The 18,847-nt window shown below is 45.3% G+C and overlaps 1 protein-coding gene across 1 annotated transcript in view; it reads right to left on the bottom strand.

The window, feature by feature from the left end:
* LOC140389787 (adenylate cyclase type 10-like) overlaps nt 1-18,847 on the bottom strand; it is a 452,930-nt gene that overhangs the window by 204,424 nt on the left and 229,659 nt on the right. Inside the window, exons 20-23 of the mRNA XM_072474312.1 lie at nt 16,453-16,770; nt 10,931-11,032; nt 9,410-9,446; nt 9,109-9,325 (exon numbers count right to left, since the gene is read on the bottom strand). Of these exons, the coding sequence (XP_072330413.1) occupies nt 9,109-9,325; nt 9,410-9,446; nt 10,931-11,032; nt 16,453-16,770 (674 nt within the window). The remainder of the gene's footprint in view (nt 1-9,108; nt 9,326-9,409; nt 9,447-10,930; nt 11,033-16,452; nt 16,771-18,847) is intronic.

Here is an 18,847-nt window from a genome sequence, read left to right as displayed (position 1 = left end):
CCGTGCTGCCTCTCACTAATACATCCATTTGTTTCCAAAGGGGAGTAGATCCTGTCTCGAAGAATTCTCTCCAGTAATTTCCCTACCACTGAAGTAAGGCTCACCGGCCTGTAGTTCCCGGGATTATCCTTGCTACCCTTCTTAAACAGAGGAACAACATTAGCTATTCTCCAGTCCTCCGGGACATCCCCTGAAGACAGCGAGGATCCAAAGATTTCTGTCAAGGCCTCAGCAATTTCCTCTCCAGCCTCCTTCAGTATTCTGGGGTAGATCCCATCAGGCCCTGGGGACTTATCTACCTTAATATTTTTTAAGACACCCAACACCTCGTCTTTTTGGATCACAATGTGACCCAGGCTATCTACACCCCCTTCTCCAGACTCAACATCTACCAATTCCTTCTCTTTGGTGAATACTGATGCAAAGTATTCATTTAGTACCTCGCCCATTTCCTCTGGCTCCACACATAGATTCCCTTGCCTATCCTTCAGTGGGCCAACCCTTTCCCTGGCTACCCTCTTGCTTTTTAAGTACGTGTAAAAAGCCTTGGGATTTTCCTTAACCCTATTTGCCAATGACTTTTCGTGACCCCTTCTAGCCCTCCTGACTCCTTGCTTAAGTTCCTTCCTACTTTCCTTATATTCCACGCAGGCTTCGTCTGTTCCCAGCCTTTTAGCCCTGACAAATGCCTCCTTTTTCTTTTTGACAAGGCCTACAATATCACTCGTCATCCAAGGTTCCCGAATATTGCAGTATTTATCTTTCTTCCTCACAGGAACATGCCGGTCCTGTATTCCTTTCAACTGCCACTTGAAAGCCTCCCACATGTCAGATGTTGACTTGCCCTCAAACATCCGCCCCCAATCTATGTTCTTCAGTTCCCGCCTAATATTGTTATAATTAGCCTTCCCCCAATTTAGCACATTCATCCTCGGACCACTCTTATCCTTGTCCACCAGTACTTTAAAACTTACTGAATTGTGGTCACTGTTACTGAAATGCTCCCCCACTGAAACATCTACCACCTGGCCGGGCTCATTCCCCAATACCAGGTCCAGTACCGCCCCTTCCCTAGTTGGACTGTCTACATATTATTTTAAGAAGCCCTCCTGGATGCTCCTTACAAACTCCGCCCCGTCTAAGCCCCTGGCACTAAGTGAGTCCCAGTCAATATTGGGGAAGTTGAAGTCTCCCATCACCACAACCCTGTTGTTTTTACTCTTTTCCAAAATCTGTCTACCTATCTGCTCCTCTATCTCCCACCGGCTGTTGGGAGGCCTGTAGTATACACCCAACATTGTGACTGCACCCTTCTTATTCCTGATCTCTACCCATATAGCCTCACTGCCCTCTGAGGTGTCCTCTCGCAGTACAGCTGTGATATTCTCCCGAACAAGTAGCGGAACTCCGCCTCCCCTTTTACATCCCCCTCTATCCCGCCTGAAACATCTAAATCCTGGAACTTTAGCTGCCAATCCTGCCCTTCCCTCAACCAGGTCTCTGTAATGGCAACAACATCATAGTTCCAAGTACTAATCCAAGCTCTAAGTTCATCTGCCTTACCCGTAATGCTCCTTGCATTAAAACATATGCACTTCAGGCCACCAGACCCGCTGTGTTCAGCAACTTCTCCCCGTCTGCTCTGCCTCAGAGCCACACTGTCCCTATTCCCTAGTTCTCCCTCAATGCTCTCACCTTCTGACCTATTGCTCCCGTGCCCACCCCCCTGCCATACTAGTTTAAACCCTCCCGTGTGACACTAGCAAACCTCGCGGCCAGGATATTTATGCCTCTCCGGTTTAGATGCAACCCATCCTTCTTATACAGGTCACACCTGCCCCGGAAGAGCTCCCAGTGGTCCAGATAATGGAAACCCTCCCTCCTACACCAGCTGTTTAGCCACGTGTTTATCTGCTCTATCTTCCTATTTCTAGCCTCACTGGCACGTGGCACAGGGAGTAAACCCGAGATTACAACCCTCGAGGTCCTGTCTTTTAACTTTCTGCCTAGCTCCCTGAACTCCTGCTGCAGGACCTCATGCCCCTTCCTGCCTATGTCGTTAGTACCAATATGTACAACGACCTCTGCCTGTTTGCCCTCCCCCTTCAGGATTCCCTCTACCCGTTCGGAGACATCCTGGACCCTGGCACCAGGGAGGCAACATACCATCCTGGAGTCTCTTTCACGTCCACAGAAGCGCCTATCTGTGCCCCTGACTATAGAGTCCCCTATTACTATTACTCTTCTGCGCTTTGACCCTCCCTTCTGAACATCAGAGCCAGCCGTGGTGCCACTGCTCTGGCTGCTGCTGTTTTCCCCTGATAGGCTATCCCCCCCGACAGTATCCAAAGGGGTATATCTGTTCGAGAGGGGGACAACCACAGGGGATTCCTGCACTGACTGCCTGCCCTTTCTGGTGGTCACCCATTTCTCTGCCTGCACCTTGGGTGTGACCACATTTACATAACTGCGATCTATGACGCTTTCCGCCACCTGCATGCTCCTAAGTGCATCCAATTGCTGCTCCAACCGAACCATGCGGTCTGTGAGGAGCTCCAGTTGGGTGCACTTTCTGCAGATGAAGCCATCCGGGACGCTGGAAGCCTCCCGGACCTGCCACATCTCACAGTCAGAGCACAGCACCCCTCTAACTGACATTGCGTCAATTAATTAAAATTAAAATTAAAATTTGTCTTTTTAAAAAAAATATTTTTAAAAAAATTTCAAAGTTACTGTCAACTATCTGTTTCCTAGCACTAGATTTCTAATAGAAATGCGATAGCTAACTATAATACTCTCCGATCTCTGGCTTAGATATCCCTCTAAATTATAATTAAGTTATTATGTTTAATTAGTTACCAAATACTCAAATTTTTTTAAAATTTAGGTTAGAATCCCAACCAGACACTCTGGCCACAGCTTTTCTGTGATGTCACTTCAGTTTCCCCCCGACACACACAATTTGAAAAAAGGTATAAAAGTAAAAATAAGTAAAAATCACTTACTTACCTTCTTACCTTCTGAGTGTCTTAGATATATCTTGCTCTGCGCGATTTCTCGTTTTTTTTTGTTACGAGGGGGAGGAGTTATTGTTTGTAAGGGAGAAAAATTGTGTTAAAAAACTTTAATAAATATATTTTTTTAAAAATATAATACAGAAAGACTTGAACGACATGACGCCTCGCCTCCAGCGTATTCTTCTCAAGCTCCGGCGATTTGACTTCCAGCTGGTGTACACCCCAGGCAAAGACCTCATCATTGCTGACGCTCTCTCCAGGGCAGTCAACACTCCATGTGGCCCAGCGGGATTTGTCTGCCAGGTTGACGCCCATGTGGCATTCGCGGCCTCCAATCTACCTGCCACGGCTGAACGCCTCGTCCAAATTCGCGCAAAGGGTGACTGACTCTTTGCTACAGTGTGTCTTGCCTACCAGACGGGTGGCTCAAGGGCGAATGCCCTCAGTTCTATAATGTCAGAGATGATCTGGTGGTAGTAGACGGGGTTCTTCTAAAACTGGACCGCATTGTCATCCCGCATAGCATGCGCCAGCTCGTCCTGGAACAGCTACACGAGGGCTACACGAGGGCCACCTTGGCGTGGAAAAGTGCCGCCGACGGGCCCGAGAGGCAGTGTACTGGCCCGGCATTAATGAAGACATAGCCAACATAGTTTGCCTCACTTGGCAACGCTTCCAGCCGGCCCAACCACGTGAGACCCTGCTGCCCCATGAGTTGGTCACGTCACCATGGACCAAGGTGGGCATCGACCTGTTCCACGCGCTGGGTAGAGACTATGTCCTGATATTGGACTACTTTTCAAATTACCCGGAGGTGATACGGTTGCACAATGACACCTCGTCTGCAGTCATTCGTGCTTGTAAGGAAACCTTTGCTCGGCACGGCATCCCGCTCATGATTATGTCGGACAATGGCCCCTGCTTCACCAGCCAGGAATGGTCCAAATTTGCCAGGCGGTACAATTCTGCCCATGTGACATCCAGTCCCCTGTACCCCCAATCCAACGGCAAAGCAGAGAAGTGAATACATATAGTCAAACGGCTCCTCTGCAAGGCTGCCGATGCTGGGTCCGATTTCTACCTCGCCTTGCTGGCCTATCGCTCTGCCCCACTGTCCACTGACCTGTCGCCAGCCCAGTTGCTCATGGATCGTACCCTGAGGACGACGGTGCCGTCCATTCATGTCCCAGACCTCGACCACGTTCCGGTCCTTCGCCGGATGCAGCTGTGTCGTGCACAGCACAAGGCGGCTCATGACTCCCGTGCAGCTGAACTCCCTGCTCTGGCTCCAGATGACAACGTCCGCATCCATCTTCCGGATGGTGGCTGGTCAGCAACCGCTGTTGTCCTTCGGAAGGTGGGCCCCCGCTGGTTCCTGGTTCGTCTACCTGATGGCTCCATTCGGCGCCACAATCGACGCGCCCTTCGTCTCGTTCCACGCTCGCTACGTGATCCTTCACTGTCACCTCGCCCTCCTGCTGACCCTGCCACGGACTATGCAGAGACCCCTGTCACTCTGCATCCCCCTGACTCTGACGCAGTCCAGCCCGCTCCTGAACCGGCGGCTCCCGACCCACCCTTGAGGCGGTCAACCAGAATTTGTTGCCCACCTCTGAGACTTAATTTATGAACTTTGCGGATTTATAGACTTTCTGAATTGTTTTGTTGCTTTGTTTGATCGTTTACCTGGTTTGTATATAGTGTTCATCTCGTCATTCTTGTTGCATACTGTTTCTCTGCACCAGGCACCTTCCCATGTAAATAGCTTAGTTCTCATTTACGTAGTTCTGTAAATATGTCTTTCCCACCCCACACGTAGTTAGGAACATTCTCACAATACACTATTTATTGCCACACATATACATTCTTTTATAAAAGGGGGGTTGTCATAAAATACACCAGTATATCATGGTGCAGATACACACACTCTGATGGACACACAGTGGGACCAATCAACACACACAACACCACAGCCAATCACCAGTTAGAGCACACGTACTATAAAGACAGGGTGCATCAGAGTTCCCGCTCATGTGAGCTGCAGCATCCTAGTAGGACAGAGCTCACAGCCTGCAGCACAGATCTTCACCATGTGCTGAGTGCATAGACTGGTTAGGACAAGGCATGGGTCTTTAGTTGAATCTAATATCATGTTAACCCACAGTGAAAGTATGTGAAACAGTTTCTGACTTAATAAAATAGTGTTGCACTATTTTAAGTGTTGGTGGCCTGTATGCGTTCCACGGATCCAGCGTGCCCAACACAACAAAGATGAGACGTGAAGGTTCAGTTAGGGCGCTTGAGAGTTACAAGTTAGCTAAGAAGGACCTAAAGAGAGAGCTAAAAAGAGCCAGGAGGGGACATGAGAAGTCTTTGGCAGGTAGGATCAAGGATAACCCTAAAGCTTTCTATAGATATGTCAGGAATAAAAGAATGACTAGGGTAAGAGCAGGGCCAGTCAAGGACAGTAGTGGGAAGTTGTGCGTGGAGTCCGAGGAGATAGGAGAGGTGCTAAATTAATATTTTTCTTCAGTATTCACACAGGAAAAGGACAATGTTGTTGAGGAGAATACTGAGATACAGGCTACTAGACTAGAAGGGCTTGAGGTTCATAAGGAGGAGGTGTTAGCAATTCTGGAAAGTGTGAAAATAGCTAACTCCCCAGGGCCGGATGGCATTTATCCTAGGATTCTCTGGGAAGCTAGGGAGGAGATTGCTGAGCCTTTGGATTTGATCTTTAAGTCATCTTTGTCTACAGGAATAGTGCCAGAAGACTGGAGGATAGCAAATGTTGTCCCCTTGTTCAAGAAGGGGAGTAGAGACAACCCCAGTAAATATAGACCAGTGAGCCTTACTTCTGTTGTGGGCAAAGTCTTGGAAAGGTTTACAAGAGATAGGATGTATAATCATCTGGAAAGGAATAATTTGATTCCAGATAGTCAACACGATTTTGTGAAGGGTAGATCATGCCTCACAAATCTCATTGAGTTCTTTGAGAAGGTGAACAAACAGGTGGGTGAGGGTAAAGCAGTTGATGTGGTGTATATGGATTTCAGTAAAGCGTTTCATAAGGTTCCCCGCGGTAGGCTATTGCAGAAAATGCAGAGGCATGGGATTCAGGGTGATTTAGCAGTTTGGATCATAAATTGGCTAGCTGGAAGAAGACAAAGGGTGGTGGTTGATGGGAAATGTTCAGACTGGAGTCCAGTTACTAGTGGTGCACCACAAGGATCTGTTTTGGGGCCACTGCTGTTTGTCATTTTTATAAATGACCTAGAGGAGGGCGTAGAAGGATGGGTGAGTAAATTTGCAGATGGCACTAAAGTCGGTGGAGTTGTGGACAGTGCGGAAGGATGTTACAAGTTACATAGGGACATAGATAAGCTGCAAAGCTGGGCTGAGAGGGGGCAAATGGAGTTTAATGCAGAAAAGTGTGAGGTGATTCATTTTGGAAGGAATAACAGGAAGACAGAGTACTGGGCTAATGGTGAGATTCTTGGTAGTGTGGATGAGCAGAGAGATCTCGGTGTCCATGTACATAGATCCCTGAAATTTGCCACCCAGCTTAAGAAGGTTGTTAAGAAGGCATATGGTGTGTTAGCTTTTATTGGTAGAGGGATAGAGTTTCGGAGCCATGAGGTCATGTTGCAGCTGTACAAAACTCTGGTGCGGCCGCATTTGCAGTATTGCGTGCAATTCTGGTCGCCGCATTATAGGAACTATGTGGAAGCATTGGAAAGGGTGCAGAGGAAATGTACCAGAATGTTGCCTGGTATGGAGGGAAGATCTTATGAGGGAAGGCTGAGGGACTTGAGGCTGTTTTCCTTAGAGAGAAGAAGGTTAAGAGGTGACTTAATTGAGGCATACAAGATGATCGGACGATTGGATAGGGTGGACAGTGAGATCCTTTTTCCTCGGATGGTGATGTCTAGCACGAGGGGACATAGCTTTAAATTGAGGGTAGATAGATATAGGACAGATGTCAGAAATAGGTTCTTTACTCAGAGAGTAGTAAGGGCGGGGAATGCCCTGCCTGCAACAGTAGTGGACTCGCCAACATTAAGGGAATTCAAATGGTCATTGGATAGACATATGGACGATAAGGGAATAGTGTAGATGGGCTTTAGAGTGGTTTCACAGGTCGGCGCAACATCGAGGACCGAAGGGCCTGTACTTCGCTGTAATGTTCTATGTTCTATGTACCACAATTAGCCTGTCAATCGGATGGTCTACATGCCAGATTGGCTGCTTTGGACACTGAATATCCACACTGACAGGTCACTTGGCCAATGAGCTCCGGGCCCCCAGAGGCACAGGCTTCGGTGTTTAGGACCATCTACATCCCTCTATAGGTGAACAATATTAATGTTGCAATTCACACAATTTCCTTAAGTTTTTAATAAACACAGAAAATGCTGGAAAATCTTAACAGGTCTGGCAGCATCTGCGGAGAGAGAAACAGATTTAGGGAGGAATTTTCCGTCCGCCAGAACCGTATCTGGTGCAGCGCGCCCCCGCCTGCAGCGGGATGCTCCATCCCGGCAGTCGGCCAATGAGGCATTCCATTGTGGCACCCCCACGCCATTGGAAAATCCATGGGCGTGAATGCACTTTGGGCGAAGCGGAGGATCCTGTCAATGGAGAATCCCACACTTCATGTCTTGAGTCCATGTGACTCTTCCTTAGAGCTTTTATTTTATTCCTTAAGTTTTTCTAATAAAAACTAATAAAAATGATGCAAAAAGAACTATGCAGAGCATTTTAAATATTATTAAAACATGTAATTTTGCTTCAAATGTCAGCTTTTGGTATCCATGCAACTGACTAAGTAGTTAGGGATTTGGAGTATTGGGGAGAAGAGTGCAACACAGTCTAAATGATAAACAGATTGGGTGCCCATGCTAACAACCACAGATATTTTCTGTTTGACGAAGAAATCCTTGTTGGAAAAATCCTTAAATCCTTAAGAGTAATTAACTAAATCAAAATATATTAACCATGATAGTGAGAAATAGAATACTTGGGAATTAATCAGTTAAGACTCAATGTTCACATTTTGCAAGTTGTTTGAAGACAGCTAGCGAGTGCAAGGCCATATAGCAGAAAAGACCCTTTGTGTTATGGAAAACTGGGCTGACATCCCAGTTCCGTTTCGATGGTAACGGCTCGTCAGCCCATGGTGATAATTTCTTGTGGGAAATGTGTTTCGCTCAGATCATCATGGAAAATTACAGCAAATCGTTTACAACACTTTGGTCGAATAAAATGAATTATAAATTAGTTAAAACCAATCACAGTTGTAAAGAGGACAACACTGTAAAGATAGTAATCTCCTTAAAAAGGTCAGTTTTCGGGCTGAGAACTCATTCCGGAATCATTCTTACCTAATCGCTGAAACCTATTCTCTTGCATGCTTTGTAAATCGCCAGTTTTTTCCTTTGTTTCGTTTTGTACTGTGCACCTTGATTTGAAGAAACTACCACGAACTATAATTGTATTTAAAATTCAATTCAACTATCCCTATTTGCGAAAGACAATCAATCTGACTAGCTTGCTGCAGGGCTAGTCGGATCTTCCTAAATTTTGTACTTGAACATTGACTTTACCAGTAGACACTACAAGCTGACGAATAAAGTTTCAAATAACCTTACCAATATTGCAGTCTGGAATCTCTGTTATTTGGGAACTAAGAAGGGATAACGCATATCCAGGGTTCCGAATAGACACAGAGATCCATCAAACTCTTAACTTTGTTTGTCCTTTGGAGCTTTTATACTTATATAGTCATGCTACAGCCTCTCTCTTAATCTTATCTATAAGAGTAGAACAAAATCTGAACATTTGGTGCCCAAAGCTTTGGTTGAAAACTAACCATATCTCATTATTTTATTAGCTACTCAATGAAGAGCATATGCTCTTAACCTACAATTCGATAGGATAGAGAGATACATGTGTGCTACTTCTGCTAAGAATCCAGTTGCTTACTGGGCTGCAAGAACATTGTTTTTCTCAATATAGTATTAATATACCATTGCTTAATTATAGTATTAAAATACCATTGCTTAATTATGAATGCAATCTGAAACCATACCATTAGGTTATTGGATAAATACAAGGCAGCTGCCGCAGTTTCAAGCAGATAGAAGACTGTCTTAGCCACGTTTCCAGCTCCCATCCAGTGGCGAACAAGGGAACAATAAACAGAATCCATTATTGGTTTACATTCACAGTCTTTGGCATACAGCTGATTGTTTCCTTCACATTCTTTCAGAATCGTATCCATCTTTTCAATGAATTCTAAATCATGACTGTAAAGGAGCAAATGTATTGTTATTTCATTGATCAAAAATTAACTGACAAACTCTTTAAAACTTTACACTGCTTCAGATTACCTGCCAGCTGGTATTTGCATGCTTTGGATGACTGGAGCTGAAAGATTAAAAATAGTATGCCATGATTCTATAATAAATGGGCTGAAAATTATTTTAAACTCTTGCATTTCAATGACCCAGAAATTCAACAGCGTGGTAAAATCTGCATTGTGGGGTTGACGCACTATGAGCTGAAGATACATATTGTGAGTGTGTGCATGAAATCGACACAGCTTGCTCATTTTAATGATCTGACTGCGTCGCCAACAGTACCTGCACAGTTTATTGGCTGCATATTGCATGAGGAGGGGCAAGTGTGAATAATGATCATATCAGGAGGAATCCACAATATTCAAAGGTTGAAAGAATTGCTGTGAAGAATTCCTAAGAAAAGCTGCAAAATGATTGAAACTGTGAGAAATTGGACACACAAGGCTCTCCCATGCTGTACTGGTGGCCTTGGTGTAGGAAATGGAGAGGAGGGTGAACATCCTTTAACATCAGGGGGTAGGAAGCCGTCCAAGCTTATGCTGAAAGCAATGAGACAAAATCAGCAATGTGTTTGATGTCAACAGCATTACCCCCAGGCCATTGATGTAATGTTGCTAGAAGTTTAGTGGTTTGACTTTAGATTGTCAAGGCAAGACCACTGTTCCTGATTCAAGATACCCACATCAGGATCATAAATCTGGTCTGCAAGATTACATTCTTTGCATTAGATTCTAGCCGGGTGGGGTAGGGGGGGGGGGGGGGGCGAAGTGATGTGAGGGAGGGGGAGGGAGGAGGGCAGAGTGGCGGGGGGTGGGCATAAAGGCAAGCAAAAAGGAACACAACGTACCAGTAGGAGGGACAAAGTCGCAAGGAACTAGTCTGATGGCAAGCTAAGGCCCAAACCAAATTGTATATAAATATGTGTCTCGGCCATATTGGGGAATGTAAAATATGCATGCCGGTTAAAGGGGGAGGGGTCACGGCCATAGTTGGTGTTAAGAAGATGCTCGCTTGTAAATGAACGTGTTGGATTTTGCACGTATTTATTTCTGATAATTTATAATTTGTTGGATATAAACTATGAAAACTCATGTGGAAGTCAGTGTTCTACATTCATTCACACTTTGATTCTAAAATTTGGATACTCTGAATTCTAAGTCACCAGAGATAAAGTAACGAGAATATTCCTTTGCCATTGGACAATTTGGGCAATATACTCTCGACTTCCAGGGCTGTGTCGTAATTACAGCTCTGGCAGCTTTGAATGGATGGAAATATATCCACTAACCACGTTTCGACTGTTGCCACTAATGATGAAGCTCATTAAACATAAAGGCGTCAAGAACTTCAAAGTGCTGCTGCAGAATCAAACAGGGATACTTTCCTGCCTGCAACACGCCAGTTTCTTTTTAATATCAAGACATGTAATTTCAAATCTGAATTATAAAAATGAAGAAAGTTTGGATTGGCTTAAATTCAGGAAATAATTCTCAGCAATCTTAACCATTTTTATCGTTTATTCAGTTTGTATCTATCACTTTTACTGATTACCTTGATCAGAATACTTGGATACATTTGAACCAATAACGCTCTTTGATCTTTTTGTGAGCAGTCCAGCAGATGTGCTGGGGTATAAGTCCTTTGAAGGTAAATCTAATGAAACAAAATAACATTTAAATTGTATCTCAACAATATTCCTCATGATAAATCAAGCTGATGGAAATTATAATCAATAAGGCAATGTTCACATGTAGGTCATTTCAAAGTAGAATCACAAATTGCAGTATATATATCTGGGATTTTTGGTCTTTTGCAAATTTTTCCTCCATTTCCGGAAGATATTTACATAGAACATAGAACATACAGTGCAGAAGGAGGCCATTCGGCCCGTCGAGTCTGCACCGACCCACTTAAGCCCTCGCGTCCACCCTATCCCCGTAACCCAATAACCCCATCTAACGTTTTTGGACACTAAGGGCAATTTAGCATGGCCAATCCACCTAACCTGCACATCTTTGGACTGAGGGAGGAAATCGGAGCACCAGGAGGAAACCCACGCAGACACGGGGAGAATGGGCAGACTCCGCACAGACAGTGACTCAGAGGGGAATCGAACCTGGGATCCTGGCGCTGTGAAGCCACAGTGCTATCCACTTGTATTACTGTGCTGCCCCAATTCATTAAAGTACAGTTCTGTTGTTCCCAGGATGCCAACCACCTCTAGCACTTTAGTAACATGCTTACTGTTCATGTGTGCACTTTGAAACTATCTGCAAAATATTTGATCATAGAGTTGTCTCGATAACTCTTTAGAGGGCAATCAAAATCATGGGCTGGATTTTCCGTCCAGGGACGTCTGGAATTCCTTCCCCGATGTGACGGAGAATGAGACATCGGGGCAAAATCAGGATCATGCCGGAAGCCGACCTGAACGCAATGTTCTGACGCCCTGCTGGTGGCATGAAAGAGTTCCATGCCGCATGCCCTATTACAGGGGTCTCTGTGGAGGGCGCCCCCTAATACAGGAATCCCTGGAGAATGCCCCTGCCCCTATTAAAGGGGTCCACTATTACAAGGATCCTTGGGGGGGGGTTCCTGCTACTGGGGTCCCTGGGGGGGACGAATTTGGTCACCCCTATACTTGGGGTATGGGGGCACCCAGGAAATCCGGGGATGGGGGGCTGCTGTGCAGTTGGGGAGGGGCTCAGGCCAATTTGCGGTGTGAAGGGGGGTGCCGGTCTCCGGACCTCGCTATTGAGCTGCCTGCTGAAGGTGGCGGATTCCCTTGGAATTCCTTATATTTCATGCCAACATTGAATTGCATCCCGCTTTACGATCGCAGGTGGAATCGTAAAACTGGTGCAATTCAGCTCCGGCGGGAGTGTTTCAAAATGTCATTGCTCTATTTAAATATATAGAAAAATGTTAACTTACTAATTGTAGGGGCTCTTGCTGAGGGTTCCATGAGTCCACAGCTCAATTTATGTCCACATACACACACATAAAAATGCTTTTTGACTAGAGACCATCTCCTTCCCACATCTAGCTGTGGTAGTTCATAAAGCTAAATAGCCTCTTCTCCTTTTTGACCACACAGGCTGCTGTCTACCTGTGATGTTCATTGATTTTTAAGGAAGCCTGTAACCTAACCTCAAAAATGAGTTCTTCTGCCCTCTTCCCCATCACAATGGGAAACACATTAACCTTGCATCCAGGTAGAAATGCTAATGCCTTATCCATGATATCATAGAAACATAGAATCCCTACAGTGCAGAAGGAGGCCATTAGACCCATCAAGGCTGCACTGACGCTTGGAAATAATATCTTACCTCGGTCCACAACTCCACCCTATCCCTGTAACCCTTTTGGAAACTAAGGGACGATTTCGCACGGCCAATCCACCCAACCTGCACATCTTTGGACTATGAGAGGAAACCGGAGCACCCGGAGGGAACCCACGCAGAAAGAGAAAATGAAAACTCCATACAGAGTCACCGAAGGCCGGAATTGAACCCAGGTCACTGCCGCTGTGAGGCAGCAGTGCTAACCACTGTGCCACCATGCCACCCATATCAACTCTCTTTCATCTTAGAAATAAATGGACAGTTTACAAGATAACTGTTTACAAATGATACCATGAATGCATTTCTGGGATGTTGGGAGATTCAGAATATCAATATTTCTAGCTGAAGGTGTTTTGCAAATGCGTCAGCCTTGTCTTTTGTACTGATTTGCTGGATTTGGCATTGTGGTGATATGCCTATAGGCTATAACATAGTTGGAAAATGTGTGACATCCAACCAGGTGGCGGCACAGACAGACCATGCGGTCTCGAGGCCAAGGTCATGTGACTCCAAAATAAGGGGAGACACATCCAGCCATCTTCAGAAGAAGATTGAGAGGGTAATAAGACATACATGTGAATGGCCAGTTCTAGATGCAAGTTCCAGAGTAGTAGTTCGCAGACTCCATGATAACATGCTCTGTATCAGATTGCTATCTTACCACATGAGTCTCAATAAAAGATTCTGGTTTGGACAAGTCAAAGTGTTTGGTGGATTCCTTCGTAAAGTACAAAGGACCAAACACACCAGGCACCATTCAAGACAGGGATATTCATAGAGTCTCCGCCTCCTGTTAATTTAATTGCCCACCATCATTCGTGACTGGATCTGCCAGGGTTGCAGATTTTTCTTTGTCTGTATCATGCCAATGCTTAGCACTTTTGTAGTCCTGTGTTGTAGCTTCACCAGGTTAGTGGCTCATCTATTGGTATGCTTGGTGCTACTACTGGCATGCTCTCCTACACTCCTCATTAAATCAGAGTTGATCCATTGGCTTGGCAGAAATTAGAGAGTGAGGAATATGTTGGACTATGAGGTTACAGATTGTGGTGGAGCACAATTTTGCTGCTGCTGATGACCCACAGTGCCTCATGGATGTCAACTTTTGATCCACTAGATCTGTTCTGAATCTAACCTATTTCACACAGTGGTACTGCTACCCAGTCTGATGAAGGGTGTCCTTAGTGTGAAGACAGGATTTTATCTCCACAAGGTCACTCCTATCGATACAGTCAAGTAATGGCAAAACATATAGATGCCGCTGTGAACACTCTTTTGTCTTTGAATAGGTTGTAAAATCAAGGAGGTCATTGACAAGTGAGCGTTTCTTTAAGCAATCACTACCACTTACACACAATGGGTGTGATTCAATGGCCGCGTTGTGCTTAAGTGAGAGTGTGGCGAGACCATTAAATCATGGGAGAGGCAAGAATCGAGAACTGCACCGGGCGCCGATCTGTTTGTGATCTAACTGGCCCGAGAAACCAATAATCACTACTTAAGCCCAAACTCCATACAATTAATGGGAGCGACCCCCTATCTAACAGCCCCCTGTGATCGAACTGCCTCCCCAGCAAGTGGTCATGCGGGCGCCAATTAGTACACCTTTTTAAAAATGTAAAGCTGGTGGAACGGCTGCTGAGGGAACCCGAGGAGGTGAATAGCCACCTTTGCTCACAAAGAGCCCGGGGGCACTGGGGTTGATGCCCCGGTGCTCAGAGGGGGGTGGAATGTCACCAGGGTGCCAGCCACGGTTGGAGTACGCTGCCATTGGTGGGCAGGCGGTTGTGAAGTGGGGGGGTTGGACGCCCATGGCCTGGGATGGACTGGGCTACGGGCCGGGGGGGGTAGAGATGGATGTCTCAGCACCCGCAGGTCTGCCATGTGAGTACTTCATACATCCCAAGTGGACCCCCATGGGTAGGCGTGTCATGTAATGTGTAGGAGTTACTGCCTAACATTCTAATCAGACCGTGATGGTTGGACACTGTGCCTGGACTTTCCAGTAGGCAACACCTAAGGTGCAGCAGCCAACATCCCAGCACCGGGGACAGTTCCGCAACCAGCACCTGGTCCAGGTAATGTGACATGTGGGTGTCTGGGATACAGGGCCTGGGGTCCGATGAGCAGGAGCTCCTGCTGTGGCCGGGTGTGTGTGGGCAGGGAGTGCCAGGTAGGGTGCGGGGGAGCAATGGGGGGACTGGAGGGTCCCAGGTGGAAGACACCGCTGATTGTCAGCCTCACACCCTCTCCCAATTCCTTACAGATATTAAACAGTATAGACGATATCTAGGACCCCATGGAAATAGCCCTAGTGGTGCTGTTTGCAGGCCAGGCTAGAGAAAGCTGTGGCAGCAGTGCAGCAGAGGCTGGTGGTGGTGGCCCATTTGCAGCGCCCTGCCCCACACCCTGCGAACCCGCCGCCCAATAGGCCAGGGAGGCACCAAGGTGTACAGGCGTCGCTGGTCTTTTGAATAAATGGCAGACAGCATGTGCCGCAAGGAGATTCCACCTTAACAAGGGGACAGTGCGGCACTTGCACCTGTGCCATGTCTTTGCGGACTTGGCACCACGTAGAAGAGCACGATACCCGCTCCTGGTGGCTGTCAAGATCCCCAGTGATCAGTGATCACCAGTGATCAGCGATCAGCGCGTGTTCAATTCCTGTACCAGACTCCCCGAACAGGCGCCGGAATGTGGCGACTAGGGGCTTTTCACAGTAGCTTCTTTTGAAGCCTACTTGTGACAATAAGCGATTTTCATTTCATTTTCATTTTCAGTGCCATGAACATCTATGCCTAGGATCATTCCAGGACTTGAGCAGGGAGTTGTGCGGCATCTCACAGACTGCAGCGCACAAGTGCATCTTTGAAGTCACAGATGAGCTGTTTGCCCGGTCAGCGAACTATATAAACTTTGCCATGGACCAGGCTCAACAAATGTCCGGGCAACAGGGTTCTCCGCAATCGATGGGGTGCTCCAGATCCAGGGGTCACCATGCATGCCGCCACACATGTCATGTTACACTCACCAGGCCATCTGGGAGTGTCCTACATCAACAGGAAGGGGTTCCACTTCCTGAACATTCAGCTCATGTGCGACCACCACATGAAGATCATGCATGTGCGTGCACACGCTTTCCAGGGAGCGTGCATGACAGCTACATCCTGGGGCAGTCGACATCACCAGCCTCTTTGAGGACAACCCAGGATGGCCGATTGGCTGTTGGGGATAAAGGATACTTGCTAAGGACCTGGCTAATGATGCCAATACAGAGGCCAGTGAACGAAGCAGGGACCCAACACAACAAGGCACTGTCAAGGCGCCAGGCTGACTGTCAAGTTGCCAAGGTGCCAGATTTTCCATGCCCGGCCCTTAAGATGTGGGGTGAGATGGGGGAGGGGGGGGTTCTTGAGGACCTCCAAAGAGGTAAAGAGATAAGTTGGGGTGTTGGGGGGGAGCGCCAGAGGCCGTGGTAGGGTGTCCAAGTGGGGTGGTGAGATTGGGACGGTTGAACTTACCAGTGCAGGAAGTGAGTTAGGTGCGCCCTCAGAGGGGCTACACGCATCGACAACCACCCCTCTATACCCGTCCAAAACGGGTTTCTTTGTTGGGCGTTAAATTATGCCTTCTGAATTTTAGGTGAGATTAAATTCAAAATATACCTTGTTTATTATCTCTACCTTTTCATATAACTTATTTAAGGTTTTACCTGCAGGTTTTGTTTACCTTGCTGATTGTCCCTGTCAGGAGAATAACTTCGAATGTTTGCATGACTAACTGTAGCATATAGATCTCTTCGTTTTTGAACGGAGTTTTCACTTTCAGAAACAGCAAATTTCACCATTTTTCGGTGCTGATATATAAATTCACCTTCTCCACAGCTGTTGCATTTGCGGGCTGCATCCTCCAGGAATTTAGTGCACTTCATGTGAAGTGTCTTTTTCTGTTCCTTCAGCCACAGATCATTGGCTGTTTCATGGACAAGGGCGATGCAGAAACGCATTAATTTGCACTTCCAGACAACAGATTTCTCTCTTGTTATTTCTGAAAGTAGAAATATTTACTATTTTTTATCAGCCATTATTGTTCTACAAAAGCTTGCAGTGTAATGTTAACTTCCCCACTGGTCTTTTGAAAACACTTCATTACTTTGGATTTGGTTTGGGTTAATATCTTACTTCTTGTTTTCTAGATTATTCAATGTCTATAGTATATATATATAAAAATTAAATACAAAGTGATGATTGAGTCATGTTGCCATGATATTGAATTTAAGAGTTACCTGAGGAAAGAAAAGAATAGCAATATAGCATTCAGCAGCAGTGAAGGACTTTTATTATTTAAATTGACACTTCAGGGCAGTACAGAGCATATAATCTATGCCTTCATAAAATCCATAGAATCCCTACAATGCATTAAACCAAGGCTCCATCTGCCCTGATGTGGCTATAAAAGATCCCATCATATCATTCCAAGCAAAGCAGAGGAGTCCTCCTAACCAACATTCATACCTGAATCAACATGCAAAAAGCTAATTGGGCCATTTACTCATTGCTCTGGATCTGGCTGTGTTTAAATTGGCTGCCACATTACCTACTTTAGAACATTGACTTCTTCATCGGCTGTGAATCACTTTTGGAGGTTTTGTAAAGTACATTTAAGAATGCAAGCTATACATTCTTCCCGTGTGCTACTCAAAACTTGGTTAGTGATGAGGTCTTCTGAATCTCGATGAAGAAGACTCAAACTTGTCCAGTAGTAACAAAAGGTTTATTGAGTAACTATAACAATAATTACATGAGTTCTTTACTTTAACTTTGATACTAGTGATAAGGTTAACAAGATCTAACTACGGTAACTATACGTAACTCCACTAGCCATCTGAACTCGTCTGCTATTGCCCTGGTCACAGTGCACCCAAGAGAGATGAGAGACCCAATGTGGTTGCTTTTTATACCCCTGTTGGTCTGGCCCTCTAGTGATCATGTGGTGGTACTGATTACACATTAACCCCTTGTGTACATGCACATAAAGAGAACACTACATCCCCCTTTTTTCCATGTTACATATTTTCTGTATGTTGTAAAGAAAATTGAACAAATATAATGGATGCAGTTTGCAAATGCATTACATAAAATCAATGAGTTAGTCCGTCAAATGTGAATACATTTAGTCTCTTAGGTTTTTTTTGTTTGCGTGAAATAGGTAGACAAATGATATTATGTACAAGTTGTGATGATCTTAATGATTATACAAAGCCAATTAATATTTATGAGTCCAATCTTAATTTAAAAAATTGTGCGTCCAAACTTTATGAATTTGTTCAGTTGAGTTGCTTTCTTCTTCTGTTGTTGAAGTGGTGATGTTGATGTCGTTATTTCTTTGTGAACGTCGTCAGTGTTCTTGTGTTTCAGTGACCATCAAGTCATCATGAGGTGTTCGAATGGTCGAATCTCTTTGTTGTCTGATTTAGACTTTCTTTTTTTTTCTTCTATACTTGTGGTAGCGATTCTGTGTTACACCGTTGTCTGACCTGGACTTTTTCCTGTGCTTCCGGTATTGATTCTGTATGTCATCTTTGTTGTCTGACCTGGACTTTTTCCTGTGCTTGCGGTATTGATCTCATGTGTCATCTGCCTTGAAAGCTGACGTGCTTGCTTGTTCTGGAGTAGATTTGAATTTGTGAGATTCTTTGTCATGCCTTGGCATGTTTGTAGTCTTGTCATTATTTTGCTGTGGGATTGTGCTTCATGTACAGAGTTGTACCATATTGTACAGGTCATTATTTCATTGTTGTTGTTTCTGTGTAGGTCGTTTTCGTTGTCGTTCTTATTGTTGTCATTCTTGTTGTTGTTTTTGTCATGCTTGTTGTTTCTGTTTTTGTTATGCTTCTTGTTGGTTTTGTTGTTGTTCGTGTAGCTTTTGTTGTTGTGCTTGTAGTTTTTGATGTTGCTATCGTTGTTTTTGTTTCTGCAGCGCTTCTTGTTGTCGTTGTTGCTCTGCATGTTGTTTTCGTTATTGCTGTTGTTGTTCTTGTTTCTGCTGTGCTTCTTGCGGTTTTTGTTGTTCCTTTTGTGCTCAATGAGTGTTCCGTGTGAATGATGTGAGTCATTGTCACAGT

Source organism: Scyliorhinus torazame, chromosome 2 (genome assembly GCF_047496885.1).
Source record: "Scyliorhinus torazame isolate Kashiwa2021f chromosome 2, sScyTor2.1, whole genome shotgun sequence".
In the NCBI taxonomy this organism is placed as follows: domain Eukaryota; kingdom Metazoa; phylum Chordata; class Chondrichthyes; order Carcharhiniformes; family Scyliorhinidae; genus Scyliorhinus; species Scyliorhinus torazame.
The sequence above is the reverse complement of the archived record's forward strand: the minus strand, read 5'-3'. Positions and strand labels throughout refer to the sequence as shown.